The 19,045-nt window shown below is 42.3% G+C and overlaps 1 protein-coding gene across 11 annotated transcripts in view; it reads right to left on the bottom strand.

Moving 5' to 3' along the window:
* Positions 1 to 3,727: 3,727 nt before the first annotated feature.
* The window catches only part of ZNF462 (zinc finger protein 462), a 104,309-nt gene continuing 88,991 nt past the window's right edge, over positions 3,728 to 19,045 (bottom strand). For all 11 annotated transcript variants that reach the window (XM_037902352.2, XM_037902351.2, XM_037902350.2 and 8 more), the window contains 4 exons: positions 16,727 to 16,950; positions 14,290 to 14,422; positions 8,401 to 8,515; positions 3,728 to 6,196 (listed from right to left, as the gene is read on the bottom strand). In XM_037902352.2, coding sequence (XP_037758280.1) covers positions 5,995 to 6,196; positions 8,401 to 8,515; positions 14,290 to 14,422; positions 16,727 to 16,950 — 674 coding nt within the window. In that variant the 3' untranslated portion in view covers positions 3,728 to 5,994. The remainder of the gene's footprint in view (positions 6,197 to 8,400; positions 8,516 to 14,289; positions 14,423 to 16,726; positions 16,951 to 19,045) is intronic.

Here is a 19,045-nt window from a genome sequence, read left to right as displayed (position 1 = left end):
CTATAGGAAAGACACAATGCAACTAAGTTATAGGAGGATTTTTCCTTTTAGGGGAACAAAATAGCAAAATATTTCTAAAATGCAAAAAAGATGAGTATAATTTTTTTCTGTCGAGTTTCATCATTGAGGCCAAGAGTTTAGGGAGATTTGAATTGGGGTTGGATAGCAAGAATATTCTGAATAATTAATGTTAAGAAAGAGACGTGTGAATTGGAAGGACTCTGAAACCTCATGCTCCAGGGCTTCAGTCAAACTAACTATTGGGGGAAATGTCTCGCTGTGCGTGAACCCAAAGGCTCTTAAAAGAGCCTTTGTGGACTAGGATGATACTTTCATGGGGGACAGGTTACCCCACATGTGCCCACTGCAGGGTTTCTTGCATCTTGCAACAGGTGCTTGGCCCTCTTGGGAGAAAATGAGAGCTGGGCAAGGTGGACTATGAGTCTGATAGAGCCTGGCAACTCCCATGTATTTCAGGAACAAAATAGTTCTCACATGAAAAATAAATGTCATAATCAATGACGCTATGAAAAACTCACCTACATCCTGTTTTTTTTAATCCAAATTTTCCGTAACTTGGGCCTGAATTCCTCCATCTAGAAAAGATGCGAACACCAGCTAAGCAAAAACAAAGAACATTGGGAAAACTTTTAATTTCAATTGATTTGAGGCAAGTTGTTGAAACAGATATGGGGGGAGGAGGGGAGATTGTGTGGTTCACCACAAAGCTAATCAAGAGGTTTTGTCCAAGATGAAATCAAGTGATTCAGCTCCCAATCCTCTCCTGTACAATCCTGTCACAACAAATCCATTCCCATTGAAGCTAATTTGCAGATTTAAAAATATTCAGCGTTACCCATCCACTAATGAAACAAACCTGCAGAGAAAATGTTCACGTTTAAAATTTGTTTAGAGATTATAAGAAGAGAACGCCATCAGGTTTGATGTGCATTGTGTGTTGGTAAGAATACATTTGAATGGAGGTATGCTTCAAAGAAGTCATTGGGCTTAATGCAGGGGTAACCGGGTGAAAGTCTGTAATATACAGGATGTCAGGCTAGATGATCTAATAATCCCTTATAAATCTATGAATTAGCTGGCATGGCCTCACAGTAATTCACACTGCTTGAGCTGTTCCAGATTCTGATATTTGTATTTAAGTCTCTTATTCTTAGTTTCCACAAGGAAAGTAACAATCCCATATCTCCGTCTCGGAAGCACAAGAGTGAGATGTGCCCTGAACCGCCACCTAAATCCAAACCCCAGGTTAACTCAAATAAGTGTACTTCCTTCCTTTCCTCCCAGGACAGCTACCTTGGATTATTCTGCTAAATCCACTTCCACTTTTCAGAAGATCCGCCTGCTTGAGTGAGTGTAGTTTGGGAAGACAAAAGTGAAAAGGCATCAAAAGATCAACCTTAGAGCGGGGACACTCAGACCTCTGTGGTTCAGGAGCCAAATTAGCAATCAACATTCCCCAAAGGAGAATTCACAGGAGCGTGAATTCATTGTTTCATTTACTACAGTACTATATATTCATATTTAAACAGCATGACAGGGAAATAAAATTCTCACAGCAAAATGGCTGACCAAGTATTATTACTTTATCAACTACAATTGGTTAGCAACATAGCAAAAGCATCCTGATTGGTTAATAATTAAATCACACAGTGTTTTAATATCATGTGCTGCGAAGAGCCGCAGGAGACCCCTTAAAGAGCCACTTGCAGCTCATGAGCCTCAGTCGGAGTATCACAGCCCTGGAACATTGGGGCCTGTTGTCCAGAGCGCCGTGCAAGCTAACAAACACCCAACTTGTAATGGTGCTTGTTACAATGGGCGTGGCCAGTGATAACGTGACACAAAAACAAATGTGTCTGCAGAGAACCCGGATTTTATTAATGCTTTGTCTCTCGTTGGGCCAGGGACGTTCCCTTGACACAACAGGCCTCAGCTGAACTCCTGAAGTTAATTATTCTGACTGACTCTCCCTCAGCCACTTTCCGTTAGCCTGATGAACACAACTGGCAGAGAGAATAGTTCCTCCTTTTTCTCACCAGAAAGTGAAAGTGCTATGGCATCAGCCCACAAGTGTTGAGTAAAAGTATTTCTGTGGCTGGGCCAACAGAGTTCAGTTTGTATTTAAATTTACCCAAATGACCGCGTAGTATTCCTACCGGTTGTGGGATCCAGACGTTCAATTTTCCATGCCCAGGTTGAATGATGCGCACCTGTGGCTCTGGCTTTCCTTAGGTAAAGTTCCATGAAGAATGACAGTGAGTGACGGAGCTTAAATGTATTGGGCCAGATGACCATCTCCCTTCACACTGGTGTACATGTAACTCACTAGGACTTACAAGAGTGCAAGACCAGTGAGCGCAGCACACGGAGTTCACGGATTGTAATTGTCAGGACAAAAAGAACCAAAGCAAAGCAGTCAACTGGCAATAAGTTGACATAAAGGCCCAAATGCTTACACAGACCTCCTGAGAAGGCAAAAAGGGAACCAGTCCTCGAGAGCACAGCATGAGTGAACAGAAGACCAGTCCAAAACATATGAGTTCTCAGAGGACGGACTGCTCTCCAGAAAACCAGTGAATTGCCCCCAAGTTAAGAAAGATGGACCTTGAACGTTCTCTCTGTACTTAGAGTTTCCTAAACTGCGCTTTAATTCAGTGTAGGCACTTGAACCAGCTGAACTTTGAGGCACGCTCTGCTGCCCAGTGCAAATACAGAACTCAGAGCAGAAGCTCAAGGGGTCAGATTTTTCTCTCATTTCCAGCAGTATGAAGTCAATGGAGTTACACTATTGTAACGGACCGGGAGCTTTATACCAGTGTAATACAAGACTAGAATTTGTCCCAGTCTCATACTACATTAGCAATGTAACTGCTGTTAGTATTAGACAATTACTTTTACAAATTCAGGTTCACTCTGGGATGGAATAGATAAAAAGTTTACAGAATGTTGTAAATCAATAAAATATACAAATAAAAAGATGAGAGATTTCCAAAAAGCATCTAGACAGTGACAGAAACCCTTAGACATATTGTTTTGTTTTCTATAGTTCAAGGGAATATGTATTTCAGCCCCCACATTATTTTGATCTGGGTGGTATAAATGCCTAAAGAGAAGGGTACATATAAGGTGATGTGATTATCAGGGTTTTGGTGCTATTTAGCACCCCAGGCAATCAGCCCAATTCTGCTCCCAGTGAATCAAAGGAACTTCTGGCATTATAGGAGGAGCTGACATGCCGATACCCAAAAAATGAACACTTGCCACAAATCTCCAATGCATTTAAATATCTGTGGTTGCCAAGGAAAAGATTCCAGATCAGTCTTCAGTCATGAACTCAAAGTCCTTTCTAGATTCTCAGCAGAAACACAAGAGTAAAAAAGCCAGCCACAGTTTGCTGAAATCATATTTGCCCAAGGCAAAGTGCAAAATCAATTAAGCATCTGAGAGATCCTCAGATGTTGAAAGGGACAAATGCTACAGTAATGGGGGCCATTAAAAGTACTTAAGATAGAACTATACACACACATACACACACTTTTAAAAAGTCTTTATTCATTTTCACTGCCTTAAAAAAAAACAACCAAAAAAACAAAAACAAAACAAAAAACCAAACCCATCAGTGCAACAATTTAGGATCTCCCTCCTCCTCCCCCATCAGTAAGCAGTAATTTAAAATCAGGAAATACTGAGTGCTGGAGGCGATGGGTTAGCATTTTGCTATTTTATTTCCTTCTGTCAAACTCTGAAAAAGTCCTCTGTATAAATTAAACAATGAAAAAAATGTTATTTTCAATTCTATGTCATCATTACAGTTAACAGAATTCATAATAATGCATCTAAAATGTGGTGTCCACAATATATCAGGTATACATTGGAGGGGAGTCGGGGGGGGAGAGAAAAAAAAGAAATATATGACATTCTAGGCTTGTTAAAAGGATAATGGTCCCATATTTTTATTAACAGGTTAGCAAAACAAAATCCAATGGATTACAATATTTACATGTTATTTGAAAAATAAAGTAGTGATAAAAGCATGTCACAATCATTTATTTCATTTTTTTTTCTTTTTCGTTTTTGGTAACCATTACAAACACCCAATCCAGGTATGGAACTGTTTAAATACATTTGAAATGAGGCCAATTAAAAAAAACAAATACAGACACAAAATGTGTATTTATACTTGTCCCTCTGCTGTGTTTTCCACATGATGCTCCCTCCCACCTCCAAAGAAACCCCTCAGAAGATGAATCCTTAAAAGCAAAAACACCATGCTTTTCAAGTAGCACTTATTCCACAAATGCAACATTTTTGCCATCAATTTTACGTGAAGCTCTGTGGGATGCCGTCTTCTCACTAGCTTCCTGTCTTTTCCCCTCCCTCCCAATACATCCCCCCAAAAACAAAAAAACAAAGAGACACATGCATTTCTAAAACTAGGTTTCAGTCAAGTATTTTCTACTTTTTGGAAAGAAACTCTTTTTTGTTCACGGTCAGAACATACCATGGACCTGGATTCTGCACTCCTTACTCAGGCTAAACTCCCACAGACGTCAGTGGGCATTTCACCAAAGGGGGTGGGGGGAATTAAAGAGTGCAGGATCCTTCCCCGTGGGTGTAGATTCCTATTTATTCTATGCTGCTCCCCTCATGCTAAGGAGGAGGGAAAAATAGCAACTCCTGTCTTGACTCGAGTTAGATTCAAGCTCCATGTAGTATGTAACTATTTCACCTTCCCTTGCAAAAACACGTGTTATCAGAGACCCCCTCCCACCTCCCCACCGCACAAAAACAAAAAGAAAAAACCACACACCACATACAAAAAGGCAGCCAATCTTAACGAAAAGTTACTGGCGTGAGACTGATCAATGTTAATTTGACAAGCAACAGAATGGTTATGAGGACCTAAGTGGCTGGTCCGCAAGCTGCATAGCTGTGCCGTAAGTTTGGTTCTTTAGTTTAAATTTTTAAAAAAAGTTAAACTTCTTTGTTATTTCCATATGTTTAAAAAAAAATTTGTTCGCAAGAACAAGTCTCCTTTCCCCCTTTCCCCCCACTGAAAAAGAAATAATTTTACATGAGAAACTTAATTGTGCTGTATTTGTAACACCTCAGGCAGATAGAAAACAAACATGTGGCAAACAAAACCGCACAATCAGTCACATGAATCTATCAAACCCTAAAATTATAGTTGAATACTAACAAACAGCTTACCTGGAATAAAGGATGACAATTCACAAACAGTTATCTAGGAATTAAAGTCTCTCTCTCTTTTTTTTTTGTATTTTTTTTTTACTAAAATAATTAAAAAATCACAGTATTTTAAGAAATAAAACCCACACTGGGATTTTAAGCACAATTTGTTTTCCTTTCTTTAAAACTTCTTTTTTTCTTCCTCCATTCACCATCTCAGCCAGCAGTCTCTACATTTAACCACAACGACAACAGGTAGTACTGACAAATGCAGAGATTTCCCTTGGTTAATTTTGAGGTACTAAGAAACAGGTGACTGTTTTATGCAAAGCAGTTTTTTTTTTTTTAATCCTTTCTTTTCTTTTCTAAAGCAGTTGCATTCAGTCTGGAAAAGTGTACTGTATTAAAACTAGAAAAACGCACTGAAATTTGTGCGTCAAAAAGTTGTCCCCCCTTCTTCCATGCTCACGACGCGTCCATTCTCAAACAATCCAAGTCTCCATTGCAAAGCACATTGTGTAATGTAGGAACCCGGGAAGTTGCTTCGTTAGTCCAAGATGAATGTAACTTCCCATTGTCAAAATCCAGAAGAAAAGATGCAGTGATGTAATGGAGCCACTTATTCCATCATTTAAATAACTTTAATATACACACACTCACACAGGTACCAGTGCTTTGAAAATAGATCATTCAGTCCTAAAAGCAGCTTTGTTTCTTCCTTCAGCCCACCCCCCACCCCTTTCATCACTGTTCAAGTAGGTTAATTAAAATCACACCAAATGCTTATTCGTTTTTGGCCTCTGTGTTCTCTTGGAGAGATTTATCGGCAGCCACACCAAGGACTGCAGTTTCATTCTTGTGGGAAAAGTCCACCATTTCCTCACTGCTTTCCTTTTCTTCTGCTGATGGTACCTTAACATTCTCCTCTGCGTTCTCCTTCAGCTGTTCATCCTCCCTGGTCCCTCGCTTACTTTCATTCAGGGCCCTGAAATTTGAGCAACAGAAAGTGGAAAACTTTTCGATCAGACCCACAGAAAACAAAGCCCTCCTTTACTTATTGCAGCAGGGAAAAACAGCTCACTTCTCCTCCAATGACATTCACAGAGAATACAACTAGTCAAACATCCAGCATCTAATATGATACATATGCTTGCAACAGGACAAGTGACACAATGAAGCACTAATTTCTGCGCATTCAGAGTTTGATATTTGGTACTTATTCATTATGGGCTGTTGAACATAAGGGGCAGGAATAATCCCAAATTTGATGTTTGACCTTTTCATTAGAGGTCACTGAAAGGTCAACCCCCTTCCTCTTTTCCCTTGTACTCATCATTTGTATTAGAATTGGTCCCAAAGTGTGCTAGGTATGTGAGCGTGAAGACAGTCCTTCCCTGAAGAGTGAACAGTCTAAAAAGGCTAATGGCTTTTCAACCACTGAAGTGCCTAATGAGCTGCAGTCTTTAAACTCGATACACTCGTCATTACGATGATAAAGCCCCGCTGCGCGAGGTGCTGTCAAACACAGTGTAAGCACTTTAGGGCAGAGACTCTGACTATCTAAATACACAAGACAAAGGACAAGAACACTGAAGTGTCTGTTATCCCCAAAAGCAGGGTTATCATACATCTGGGTTTTCCCAGACACTACCTCTTTTTTGATCCTTCGCCTTCTGTCTGGGCAGATTTTTCAAATAACAGGCAATGTCCGGGATTTTTGCAGAGCAGTCATTGCAGCTCAGAAATAGCCCCAATTGGTCCATTTCCCTGCAGCCACAGCTGGTGGATCCCGCCCACCCCAGGCCCCCAGCCCTGGGGCGAGGGGGAGCGGGGGGCCCCGCAAGGAGGCGCTGACTGATGGGTGTTGCTGCATCCTGGGCTTGTGCCAGCCACCCTGTCAATATGACAGGGAGCAACACTGTCCCTCGCCTCCGGTGAGTACCCCTGCGAGCACTAATACACACACTCCAGGTACCCCTTCCAGCACCCCCAGATACCCCTCCCGGTACACCACACCCTCAATACCCGCCGAATACCCCCTCCAGCACTCCCAGCTGTCCTCCCCTCTTCAGCTCCCTCCCCCTCCAGCAGTGACCTCTTTTTGGGACCCTGAAATACGGTAACCCTACCCAAAAGGTCGTCAGCCTAGCAAGATACAAAAACAACATTGACGTGTCTTCCAAGTGACAGTAATGTTGCAAGAACCCTCCATTTTGGAGTACGTAAGGAGCATTTAAGAGATTTCAGACAAAAATATTCTCAAAGGCAAGTGACTGTACCAAACACCACAGCTGACTGCACCATCCACGTGCAATAGCGTGGACTGCTATTAATGAGTGCACAATATAAAATCATTTGCTATTAACCTTAGAGTAGGACTTTTAGAGAGATGTCCTCTGCCTGAGGATTTCAAACTTTAGTGCACATAATTTACCATAAGTTTAATATCAGTGTTCTAAGACAAAGACTAGAAAGGGAAACCAAAAGAGTGGAGCCCATGCGGAAAGTGCACAATGATTTGTAGGCATCTTCAATGCTGGCTTATGAGCTCGAAAATGGCAACAGTAGTCTCCAGCTTCATTAGGTCAATGAAGTGGTGTTCGGATCAGGATGACTTTTAGCATTGGATTCTGAGGTCCGGTTTAAGGCCAACCTGGTCCCATGATTCAAGTTTGTATTAGATAGCACTGTATTCCTGGAGCTGTTCACACAAGATTCTGGACCAAAATGGTGGACGTTTCTGAAGATGAGCTGTACTTGTGAGACTTCTCCCATCTTGGGCCACATCTCGAAAAGAGGTTCCGTCCAGCCTGGGATCTGATCCAGGCCTGAAGTTGCAAGGGAACACACTAACATCTGGGGTCTGCATCCAGCCCCCCCAATAATGGGGGAATAGAGAGAGTTAGACTGAGGTTTTGGTTCTGATCCATTTTGAGTACCATAGCCACCGTGGAACTCTGGGTTCACTAGATTCATAAATGTTAAGCCCAGAAGGGACCATTATGATTGTCTAGTTTGACCTCCTTTATAACACAGACCAGAGAATTTCACACAATGACTCCTATGGTGACTTCCTCGAATTATTTGTTCACCTCCCTGTGTTTGCCTTTACTAGGCTTGGGGTGGGGAGGAACAAAAATCTACAGTTGCCTTCAGCTGTGATGAAAAGTAGTCTGTAAACAAACTTACATGCCATGTCTCAGTACGTGCCGTTCCCACTCAGAGCCCTCTGTAAATGACCTCCCACAAAACTCACACGGAAAACGCTTCTCAGGAGCGCCACTGTCAGAGAACATCATGGAATCTGAGAAAGAGTAAAAGAAATGTCATTCACAGATTCATCAATGTTATGGCCAGAAGGGGCAATTACGATAAGCTAGTGCGGTTTCCTCTGCTATCCTTCTGAAAGGGTGTGTGTGTGGAGAGGAATCCTTTTGAAAAAGCTGGCTCAAACTCTCAACACACTTTGCAGTTCAAGATTTCTGCTCCCCATCTTCAAAACGTCTCTGCAAACCAATGTGATGAAGTTTACCACCCACAGGCACATCCCCTTTCTCCACATTTCAGTGGCTAGAGAACATGCATACCTCCCTCAGAGTTCAAAATCAATTTTATGAGGGAAGCTTAATGTGGAAACAGCTTGTAAGAAAGAAAATAAATACAAGTCTAAATACATTTTTCAGTCACAAAGCTAATTTTGGGCGACGCAGTCCCATTATAGTAGGCATCTGATCCCCAAATATGAGTCCCTCATGCCCATGTCTATAATATCTCATATGTAAAGCAGTACTGATACCATTCTCCAGTGATAGTTAACTGGATCAGTGTTTCCTCCCATCCTGATCTTTTACACAAAATGTCACTGCCCTGATCTGCAGAAGCGCCAAGCACCTACAACTTCAACTGAAGTCAGGGGAGGCTGTGGACACTCAGCACTTCTAAAAACCAAACCTTCGTGAATGGAGCCAGCTTTAACAAAAGATGAAACCTTCACTCACAAATTAAGAAGATCGCCACACAAGCCATTAAAAATAATTGCACGGACTATCTCAGTTGATTCTTTTCACTGGAAATGAGACAGCACCATCTGTTCAGAGCATTAATTCCTTAGCAGGGATTATCTTGAGCAAGAAATCAACAGAATGCCTTTCTGACTCCTCCCCAACTACATAATGAAAGAAAAGGGATTTTGCTTCATTCCGTTTTGATCTCTGCTTGCCTGGTTTCTTCACTTTCAAATGTAGTCCATTCAAGTTCAAGCTATGACTCAAAATTACCCACACACTCACTCCCACTCTCTGTATGCATGTTTTGTACAGATGTGTGTTGCTACGAGTTTGTAACCTTCATCAGTTGTTTAAATTGTCGGGGGAATGTTCCTTTCCACAGCTTTTATCCTTTCCCCTTGAAGGAGAACTGGCTTCAGATTTCACAGGATGCAGCCCTTCATTATATGGCTAAGATCCATGGGGCCAGATACTCAGCTGATGTGAATCAGCATGGAGTCAATGGCACCAGGCCAGTTTACACCAGTTGAAGCTCTGGCCCCTAAGCTTAGTCATACACACTTATGTGTGTCGTACAAATGTATAAGCACCACTAGAACACCTTATCTCTGCAGCAGGACTAATCTATCACCTACAGAGAGTAAGAAGTTTTGGGGGCAAGAGCTGCTCTTATGTTCAAGAATACACCTACAGTACAACAGCCAATGGGAAACTTATTCTGGGTCTGTGCAGAGCAGGTGCAGACAACAGACCCTATTTTGTTCAAATGCATGAGGGGGATTTAGACTTGTAATTCCCATTAACATTAATGAGTGTTAGCCTAGGAACTCCTCTACCCTTTCTGAACAGACCATGTTCTCCTCTCCCACTCCCCATGACTTCCCGGTCAGTTTGGTTTTAAGGGTTGTAAATGTGGATGGCTCCCTGAATTACAAATCAAGCTGAAAGCAGTAAGGTCATCTCAGATCTATCAAGCTGGGTATATGACATGGTTCCAAGGGGAAGAGGATATTTTGTACACGCTCAAGACACCTGACTGCCTTTGACTGTGTGTTATTTTGTGGGCATACATTGCTTGTTTGCTAATGTATGAATCATTTCACAATCTGAGTTCTAAGATCAAAGGATAGAAGTTCACAGGGAGACACTGTGTGTCTAGGACACTGCTTCTAGCAAGGGGTGGCACGTAGCTGCTCTGTCTCAGAAGCATCCCAGGAAAGGAACATCATCCCTCCCCTCCCTTTTGTTGCTCCCAGGGGTTGTTAATTTTCTGCTGTCCTACACCAAGTTATTCCTTTCCCCCAGCCCCGCACACAACAACTTATCTGTGCTGACATGTTGTACCCAGGCTCCATCCATTCCCTGCCACCCTTCACCCATCTTCTCCAGGGAGCAATATGTGGCTGCACAGCTTTGCTTACTCCCGCATTCATGGATTCTGTGGTTCCAGTAGCCCACATAAGGATGTGACAGGGATTCTTACTTCCCTGTGCTGACTTATAGGCCAAGTCACGACCTAGCCCATGGTGAGAAATCCCAACTGTACTGAAGTCATTGACCTGAGTGGGGCTGTGGTGTATTAAAACTGGGTTAAAATTACAGTCACATCAACTTTTAGGGGATTTTCCTGGTCCGGTTTGCAGGATAGGGGGCTTTATAGGGAAGCATGAGATTTGGGCCTAACAGCAGTCAGTCTACAGACAGCCAGGCTACAGTAAGATGGGGAGACTTGTGCCTCTTTGTTTTAGGGAGCAGCCTGCTTTCTCTCTCTCTGTTTTTGGGTTCTTGTGTGTAACTGTTCTTAATTCTAAGAAATAAAAATAGTGTTATACTACAAACTTCCAGCAAGAGCACTTATGTTTTTTTTCTAACTTTTCTCTGTGCGTGTTTTGAACATAACAGCGAGCAGAATTTCATCCATGGTACTTACAGTTGAAAGAGGCCTGTTATGTAAAATCCAGTCCCTGGCACAAGATGCAGAGTGAAATTTTCATGTCCTAATGACATAGAAGACTAAGTCTCATTGAAAGTCAATGGAACTTGGACTTTTAAAGTGCCTAATGTTATTTCGAAAATGGGACAAAGGCACTTTTGAAAATTTTACCCACAGTGTCTCTAACAGCGGATGTATGTACCATGTCAGATATTACATGGATACTACTGCAGCTGATACTAGCTAAAAGGGAGAGAAGAGAGATCATTTCCTAAAGAGTAATCAGCAGAGAATGGTAGGTAAATAAAATCCTCAAAAAAGTATGATTTTTCGACCCATTGTTTGATCAAACATGGATTATTTTTAACCACTCACAGATGGAGAGACCCAGCTGCAAGTGAAAATATATATACATAAAATGGTGAAATACTCTCCACATTATAACCACTGTCTTTGGGAAATGTAGATATATCTACTGTCCCTGATGATTAAAACCCCAATCCGGATAGTTCTAATCTTGTATTTGCATAATAAAAAGCATCCAGAGATGTAAGTATCCTGAACAGAAGTTAAAATAAAATGTTTACTGTGTTGGTCTACATCAGAAGGTAATAGGTCTGCTGCAGCTGCAAGTCAGGGGATCTGGTCCTCTCGCTAGAGCAGTCAGTACAGGCTGATGCTTTCAGCACTGCAGCTCCTAGGCTCGAAACCCACTGTTGATCTGACAGGACTAATTACATTGACACTAACTTACACTTTTACCTGGGATGCTGCACCTTACAGATGCCATATTTTTGAGTATTTGTGAAAAAGACATCCCTTCTGCTGATCTTTTAATTTCTCTCGTGCCACCATCAAAGATCTCATGGAAAAAAGATTTGATAAGAGCTATGTAGTTTCTTAACCAACACTCCTCCCGCTCATTCAGGGCCATTCCTAGGAGAGTGCAGGGTCCAGGCCTGAAGTGACATCACTTCTGGAACTGACTGCGCCGGGAGCAGGTAGGGGAGGCTGGGGAGGCGGTGCCTCCCCAACCAGCCAGCCTGGCCCTGCTCACACTCTGCCCCCCGAGGGCCTCGCTTCAGTATCGCCGCTGGGCTCCAGGGGGCTGGGCTATGCTGCCTGCCTTCCCGGGGCTGGGGAGGCTTCAGCGGTGGCTCTCCCTCCCGGCGCGCTCTCCCTCGGGTGGAAGGGGCAGGGCTGGGGGTAGCCTCCCCCGGCCAGCGGTTCACCCACCGCCCATGCGGGGCCAGCTAATTGCACCAGCCCACGGGGCCCCCCCCAAAGCATGGGGCCCAGAGTGGTCACCCTGATTCGCCGTCCCCTAGGGACGGCTCTGCCCTCATTAAAAAAAAGCTCTGGGTGAGTTATCACTGAGCACAAAAGCTGTTAAAAAGCAATGTCCTAACTATGGACTGTGCCATGATACTCAAATAGCTAACATGCTGAGATTTCACTGGTAGGAAAGACATAACCTAAACCCACATTCTGTTCTATACGTTGCCTGTGAGACAACAGCAATAAGTTTAAAAAACTTCAAGGAGATGGGTATTTTCCCTTCTGAAATCGTTTTTGAATGCAATTTTGAATTCTTTTTAAGTTCACAAAAAAAATTTACAGCATTCCTTTAGTTGGATGTAGAGAGAAATTGGTAACCTGCCAATCAGCAGCATGATAGAATGTGGGAACTGGATGGCATAGGGAACTGGTAATGGGATTCATCTTTGAGAGTCACTAGTTCAAAATGAACCCTGGTTAGCGGTGGCTGCCATATTATGTCTGGTTGATAGAAGTACGCAATATAGGGTGGGTTCTGAGACTACACAGAGTACTTCAGTTCTTGGGGCTATTGGTCTAGCAAATTACATAAAAATTACATTGGTCTAGCAAATTACACTAAATCGACTTAGAAATATTAAAGGAAAAAGCCCAGTATTACGAATAGAAGATTTCTCTTTCATATTCCCTCCCAACTAATGTTGGTTAAATTACCAGGATCAGCAGCTGCAGAAAAGAAGAATGCCATTCTCCTTGTGATGAGCGCTTTATGAACAGAGTGTGCTAGTGAGTAAAATAGAGTAGGACTGCACAGAAGAGCTGGCCAGAAAATGGAAAATCTCTTTCCAAGAAAAATTTCCCATTTTTGAAAAAAATAATTGTCCCGAACCAGGATGAAACATCAAAACAGTGAGAATTTTCAGAGGAAGGGTTGAGAACAAATTCCATCTTGGGAGAACTGATATGGAATTTTCCGCCTGCCTGCCAAGAAGGCTCTTGCAAATTTCATTTGTGGAACTGATGAGAGCCGTCTAACTTGCCTGCCTGAGAGGCAGAGAGCCGGGACATTTGACTTCTCCTCCAGCTCTGGGAACTAGAGCAGCAGAGAGCTGGGGCACTCAGCCACTCCAGCCCAGAGCTAGGGCAGAGAGAGAAGAGGCTGAGGGTGTTCAGCCTTGGCACCTCTTTTGGGAAAGGTTTTGTCAATTTCACTGGAAGAAAATGTGAAAAATGTCAGTTTTAGGTTGCCTAGCTCTTGTAACTTGAAATTGACAGATGATTCAGGCCCTGATTCAGCCACTCACTTCAGCAAGTTCTCAGCTTGAAGCAAGTGAATTGTCTGACTGCAACCAACGGGAGTACTCACATCCGAAAAGTTAGGCGCATCCTTAAGTATGTTGCTGAACTGGGGTCTTAATAGGTAATGTGCTTCCAAGATGGAGCACTTTGTTATTCTTGCTTCACAGCTGCCAGCCAGTCTGAACCTAAAAAGGGGAGTCACGCATAGAGGAGTGGGAGGACAAAAAGCTAACGAAGAGCAAGACAAGAGAACGATGATGGTCCAAAAATAAATTTCTCCACTAACTTCGATATCACAAAGCATTAACATGGAACAGGAAGGTTGCATATGGGTTACCGACATACAAATGCTACAGAACAATTTGCTGACATGTACAAAAGATCTCAGTTGCCTAGATGTGATCTGCTTTTTCTCTATATGCACGTTGTCTATTAGGCCTTTGCTGACATGTGTCTATGGTTCCTGAAAAATCTCTTGTTAAGTCAATGGCTCATCTTGTTCTATGGGGCTTTCAGAGACATTCCTATGCCCAGATTGGGAGAAAAGGAAGCAATACTGACCTCTCTCTTCAGTCTTGGGGCTCATCTCCTCTTCCTTTTCTTCCTCATCACTGCTGGAGCTCTCGGTTTTCCCTTTCATTTGTTCCAGCTGATCCAAGTTAACCCGTCCAACCAGCTCAAAATTACGACTCACCTTAAAAGAAACAATATAAACATTAATTAATATTCATGTCTATTTAAAAAAAATCAAACCTCTATTTGCAGAGTAATGGCTGATGAGTAAAATTTGCCAGAGGCCATTTTACCAACACTCTGTCAAGTTAATACCCATTCCCTTGAAACACAATTAGACACTCCTCTAATTGTTTCGCTTAAGTTTTTTTATACAGCATTTCTCCATGCTTCACCTTGCAACCATCTTAGCTGAGGGATCTTCCTTGTTTTTCCCTTATGTGCAGGTTTTAAACTTAATAAATAATAAAAATAATACAAGCACCACTATTAATCCCCAATCATTCTATAGTCTTCATCATTGCAGGGGATTACTAATCTTATGTGGTATAATATTAATATAGCACCACGCTAATGCAACAGAATCCTTTATGAATGATTCATTCAGTTAATGCCTGGGAGATGGGTCCTTTAACTATACAGGTCTGCTGTCCGAGTGACTCATTAGTAACAGATTAATTTTCATTACAAAGGGTTGCTAAGTGCTTCACAAACTGATTTACAAACTATAAAGGGAACACTTCACCCAGCAGGCAAATTCCGCTAACCCTCAGGTGAAATGCGCCAGCTATTTAACAGCTCACAGCAATAGTACCTAACAGGTTTAGGATGGGAAGTGAAGAACTCGTGTATCCAACTCAAACTGTGGACAAAGATTTACGACAGAGACGTAGAATACAATTACCCAAGATGAAACGCGACCAGGACACTGGGGTTAATACCTTTTATGTGAACAGCGCCCTGGGATTTTTAATGACCACTAGTGGTCACGACTTTGGATTCAGACTGATCTGAAATGACAGCACTCCTGTAGCACCAGCATTATGCCAAGGCTCTGATCCAGTACTGACTTAGAGAGCGGGGTGAATCCAGTACAATATTTCCTGCAGCACCTTGGATGAAGTAACAGCTTGGCACGGCTGTTTTCTGGGAGGGGAATTGGAATGAATTTAAAGCGCAAGTCACTTTACATCTGAGAAACTTTTACGAAGTGACCTGTTTTCCCACAGGGAAGTGACAATAAACACAACAGCATGACAGTAGCACCTACACCTAAGGAGCACTGCTAGATACAAGTCCTGCGCACAAAATAGTCTGAAATAACTAGTTTTTAAAGAGTGTGAGACAGCATGAACAAAGTAACTACTGGGGTTATATAGGCTATGACTAGGGACAAGGAGAATACACCTCTGGCAAGAGCCAGGACGGGGTAAAATCTTCCCATAATGAAGCACCCAATCAAAGGCCTGGGGCATAGTGAATCCTGGTCCAGCACCCAGGCTGTGATCAGTGGGGGAAATGTGAGAGCTAAAAATTGTATATTGTGGAGGAGTAGAAAGATTCTAAAGCTGCAGTAAAGAGAAGGGGAGAGAAGCATGCCAATTATTAACAAGCTGACATAAGGAAAATAAACGCATTGCAGTTCACAGAGCTAGTTTTTAAAATGCAGTGGAATAACTTTTAGGGCAAAACAGATTCTGCTGACACTTTTGGCGCTCATTTTGTCAACAACATTTTTGGTTTGTTTAGCAAAAGTAGTGGGAGTAAATTTCCAGCATGGGGATTTAACTGCTTAGCTCCTGTTAACAAGAGTTAAGTGGTTATTTCCCTACAAAGTCTGACAAAAAATATGTATTCCTAAAATTCTGAGCTGAAGCAATGCAAAGCCTCAATCCTGGAGAGGATCATCCCTCACAAGAACATCTTGAGTTAGAATTAAAAAGCCTGATCCGAAGCCAACCGATATTACTGGACATATACTTAATGACTTCAATGGGTTTGGGTCACAGCCATATAAAAATTAATATTGCTAAAGCACCCTTAACTTAGCATGATGTACACGTGATGTATTTTTTATGTATCTTTTCCTTAAGTGTAAACTAAAATCTATCACACGGTTATTAAAATATGCATTGCACGCCATGTTGTTGACGTTATTTATTTCCAGAGCAACCTCAACTTTGAAATCTCCCACCTTTTATGGGACTGGATCACACTGCCTTAATTGTTGCTTCATAACTATTAAAATAAGGTACATTCTCTACATAAACATTCAGGTATCTGAATGGCTCAGGAGGGGTACCCAAAATTCAGGAAAAAGCCCTACAAACAAACAAGATTTTGGAAAATAGGAATTTCACAAAAAAATTATTCCATCCTGGGGGTCATTTCCAAATCTTGAATCACTTACCTTTGCTAAAAGTCAAGTCAACTTACCACTTGCAATGTGTACATAGTCCCAGAGAAAATCCTGCTAAGAACTTACTTTATGCTCATCTCGAAGATGAGCGTCCAGCTCCTCCGTGTGTTTGGTCTCGTAGTAGCAGAGTTGGCATTTGTAAGGTCTCAGTTCATTGTGCTTCTCTATGTGCTGCTGTAAGCTCTCATCACTGGAGCAGGTGAAGGTACACTTATCACAGCGGAAAACTACTCCCTGCAAGTATTTTGACAGTTTGGATCGGCAGACTTCGATGGGAACAACTCGCTCTTCTGTTGGGATAAATGTGATGAGAAGAGCATTTTCATTTTAAAAACGTCAGCACTGTATCCACAGCCTTCCCCCTCTTTCCCCCCGAGAAACAAGATTTGCTATGTTTGTATACAATCCATTTACCAGCAAGTAGTTTGCAACGTTTTCTTGAGGGTGGGATAAGATTGGGGGGGGGGGGGGGGGGGGAAGGGGAGCTAAACTGGACTGACACAAAGAAATGCAACTACATTCCCTCCACAAAGGTAGGGTCAATTCTCTTCAAGGCAGTGAATGCAGAGGTCACCCTGAAAACTATCACTAATTAGGTGGGAGAAAGGGAAGGAAGAGAGGAAAGGGGTGTGGCCAGGAGTCAGGGCCGCAGAGTCTGGGAGTTGGTGGGTAGGACACAGTTGACGGGATGGTGGGTCTTTCTGATGATGGCTGAGCTGAGCATACCAAGGGAAGAGCCTTTAAATATTATTGTGGTACCCTAGTCACAGACCAGGACTCCACTGCACTAGATGTTGTACAGATTAGCTTTTAAATATTGTGACTGTAAGACTAGAGATTAACGTCCATTTCATTTCTCACCCAGGTGCTTAATTCTACCAATTCAGTTTTTCATGCCAACCTGCCCAATGTGTTAATATACATTTCAGGTTTTAGTTTAAATATATAGTGAAAAATTATTCTACTGAATTTTAATATTACTCACAAACAGACAGGTGTATATACTGTATAACACACACACACACACACACACACACTCATGTAACAACGTAACCGATAAGAAGTTTTCCATGTTTCCACTGAGCTAGAATCCTACAATTTGGTTCCTTCATCCACTATCGGCCACTGAGTATTGTGTGCACACAAGGGAAATCCCCCATTCAATACAGAGTCACCAAAAGGTCATCATTACTTAACTGCCCTTTTGAACTAGGGCACAGGAATTTAAGACTGTTATTCCTTAAGCACTGCAGGTGAAGAGGCAGTTCAATGTTTGTAACATAGTGAATCACTAACAACTTATTTTAAAGAAGTAGGCCCAATTCTCAGCTAATGTAAACTGGTGTAGCTCCATAAATTTCAGCGGAGCTCTGCCACAGAAGAGGTGGATCCAGATCAATGTATCAGTTTCTTTGGTAAAGTGGAAACATGGGGTCTCTTGCCTCCCATTTGGAGAAATTAAAGTAATCCTGGTTTCTAGTAATTTATTGTACATGTAGAATTCCTAGACAACCCCCCCCCACACACACACACAGGAGTGATATGCATATAATAAATGCATTTATCATGCCTCTCTGCCCATTTCACGTACCCTCTCTGCCCATTAATCTCTTTTTCAAATATTTAAATATTCCAAACCCCTCAGCTCCTTCAAGCATCTGTTTATTAAACAAAAACAAACAAAAAAATCAACTTGATTTTGAAATATTTCCTTCTCCTCACACCACTCCAAAAAGTGGAATTTTCCCCAAAGCTATTCTTGCTAACGGCTCAGAACAAGTAAGATTTGCTCCTGCACCAGTGACAGTTGTTCCACCTGTAAAAATGCAAGGCCCTTCAGGGGAAGAAAAAACCGGTGATGGTGGGGAGGCTACAAGATAACAGGATTTAAAGTTGTGACCATTTGGGGGCATAGGAAAGCTATTTTCGAAGGCTCCCTCCGAGTTCTGTGCATTTGAACTTGTGGAATCAAGGCTTTAGCTTTCAGCACTGGAAAAATATCAGAGCCTTTCGTCATATGCTGGATAGGAAAGCACATCAGAGAATGGCCAGTAAAATGTAACTGCATCGTCTGGGCTAAATTAAAGGCTAATGGCTGAGCTGGGCACAGATCTGGAGTTCTCTGGTTCCAGTTACAGAACTTCCAAGGACTCTCCAAATCGGACTGCCATGAAGCCCAAGAGTGACTCAGAAGTCTCCTCACCACTGTGTGCCTGCAATGCAGGCTCTGGTCCTATAAATTCCTTCCCCCTTCAGACTAGGAAAGGGCACAGAATCACTGCTCCTCTGTGCCTATAAAAGGGAAGTTAAACCACACTGACGATGTGTAACTGATTGAGCTGAGTAGGTGACACATGGCAGAAGGCTCTCAGGGGCAGACTAACA

This window comes from Chelonia mydas, chromosome 5, assembly GCF_015237465.2.
Source record: "Chelonia mydas isolate rCheMyd1 chromosome 5, rCheMyd1.pri.v2, whole genome shotgun sequence".
NCBI lineage: Eukaryota > Metazoa > Chordata > Testudines > Cheloniidae > Chelonia > Chelonia mydas.
The sequence above is the reverse complement of the archived record's forward strand: the minus strand, read 5'-3'. Positions and strand labels throughout refer to the sequence as shown.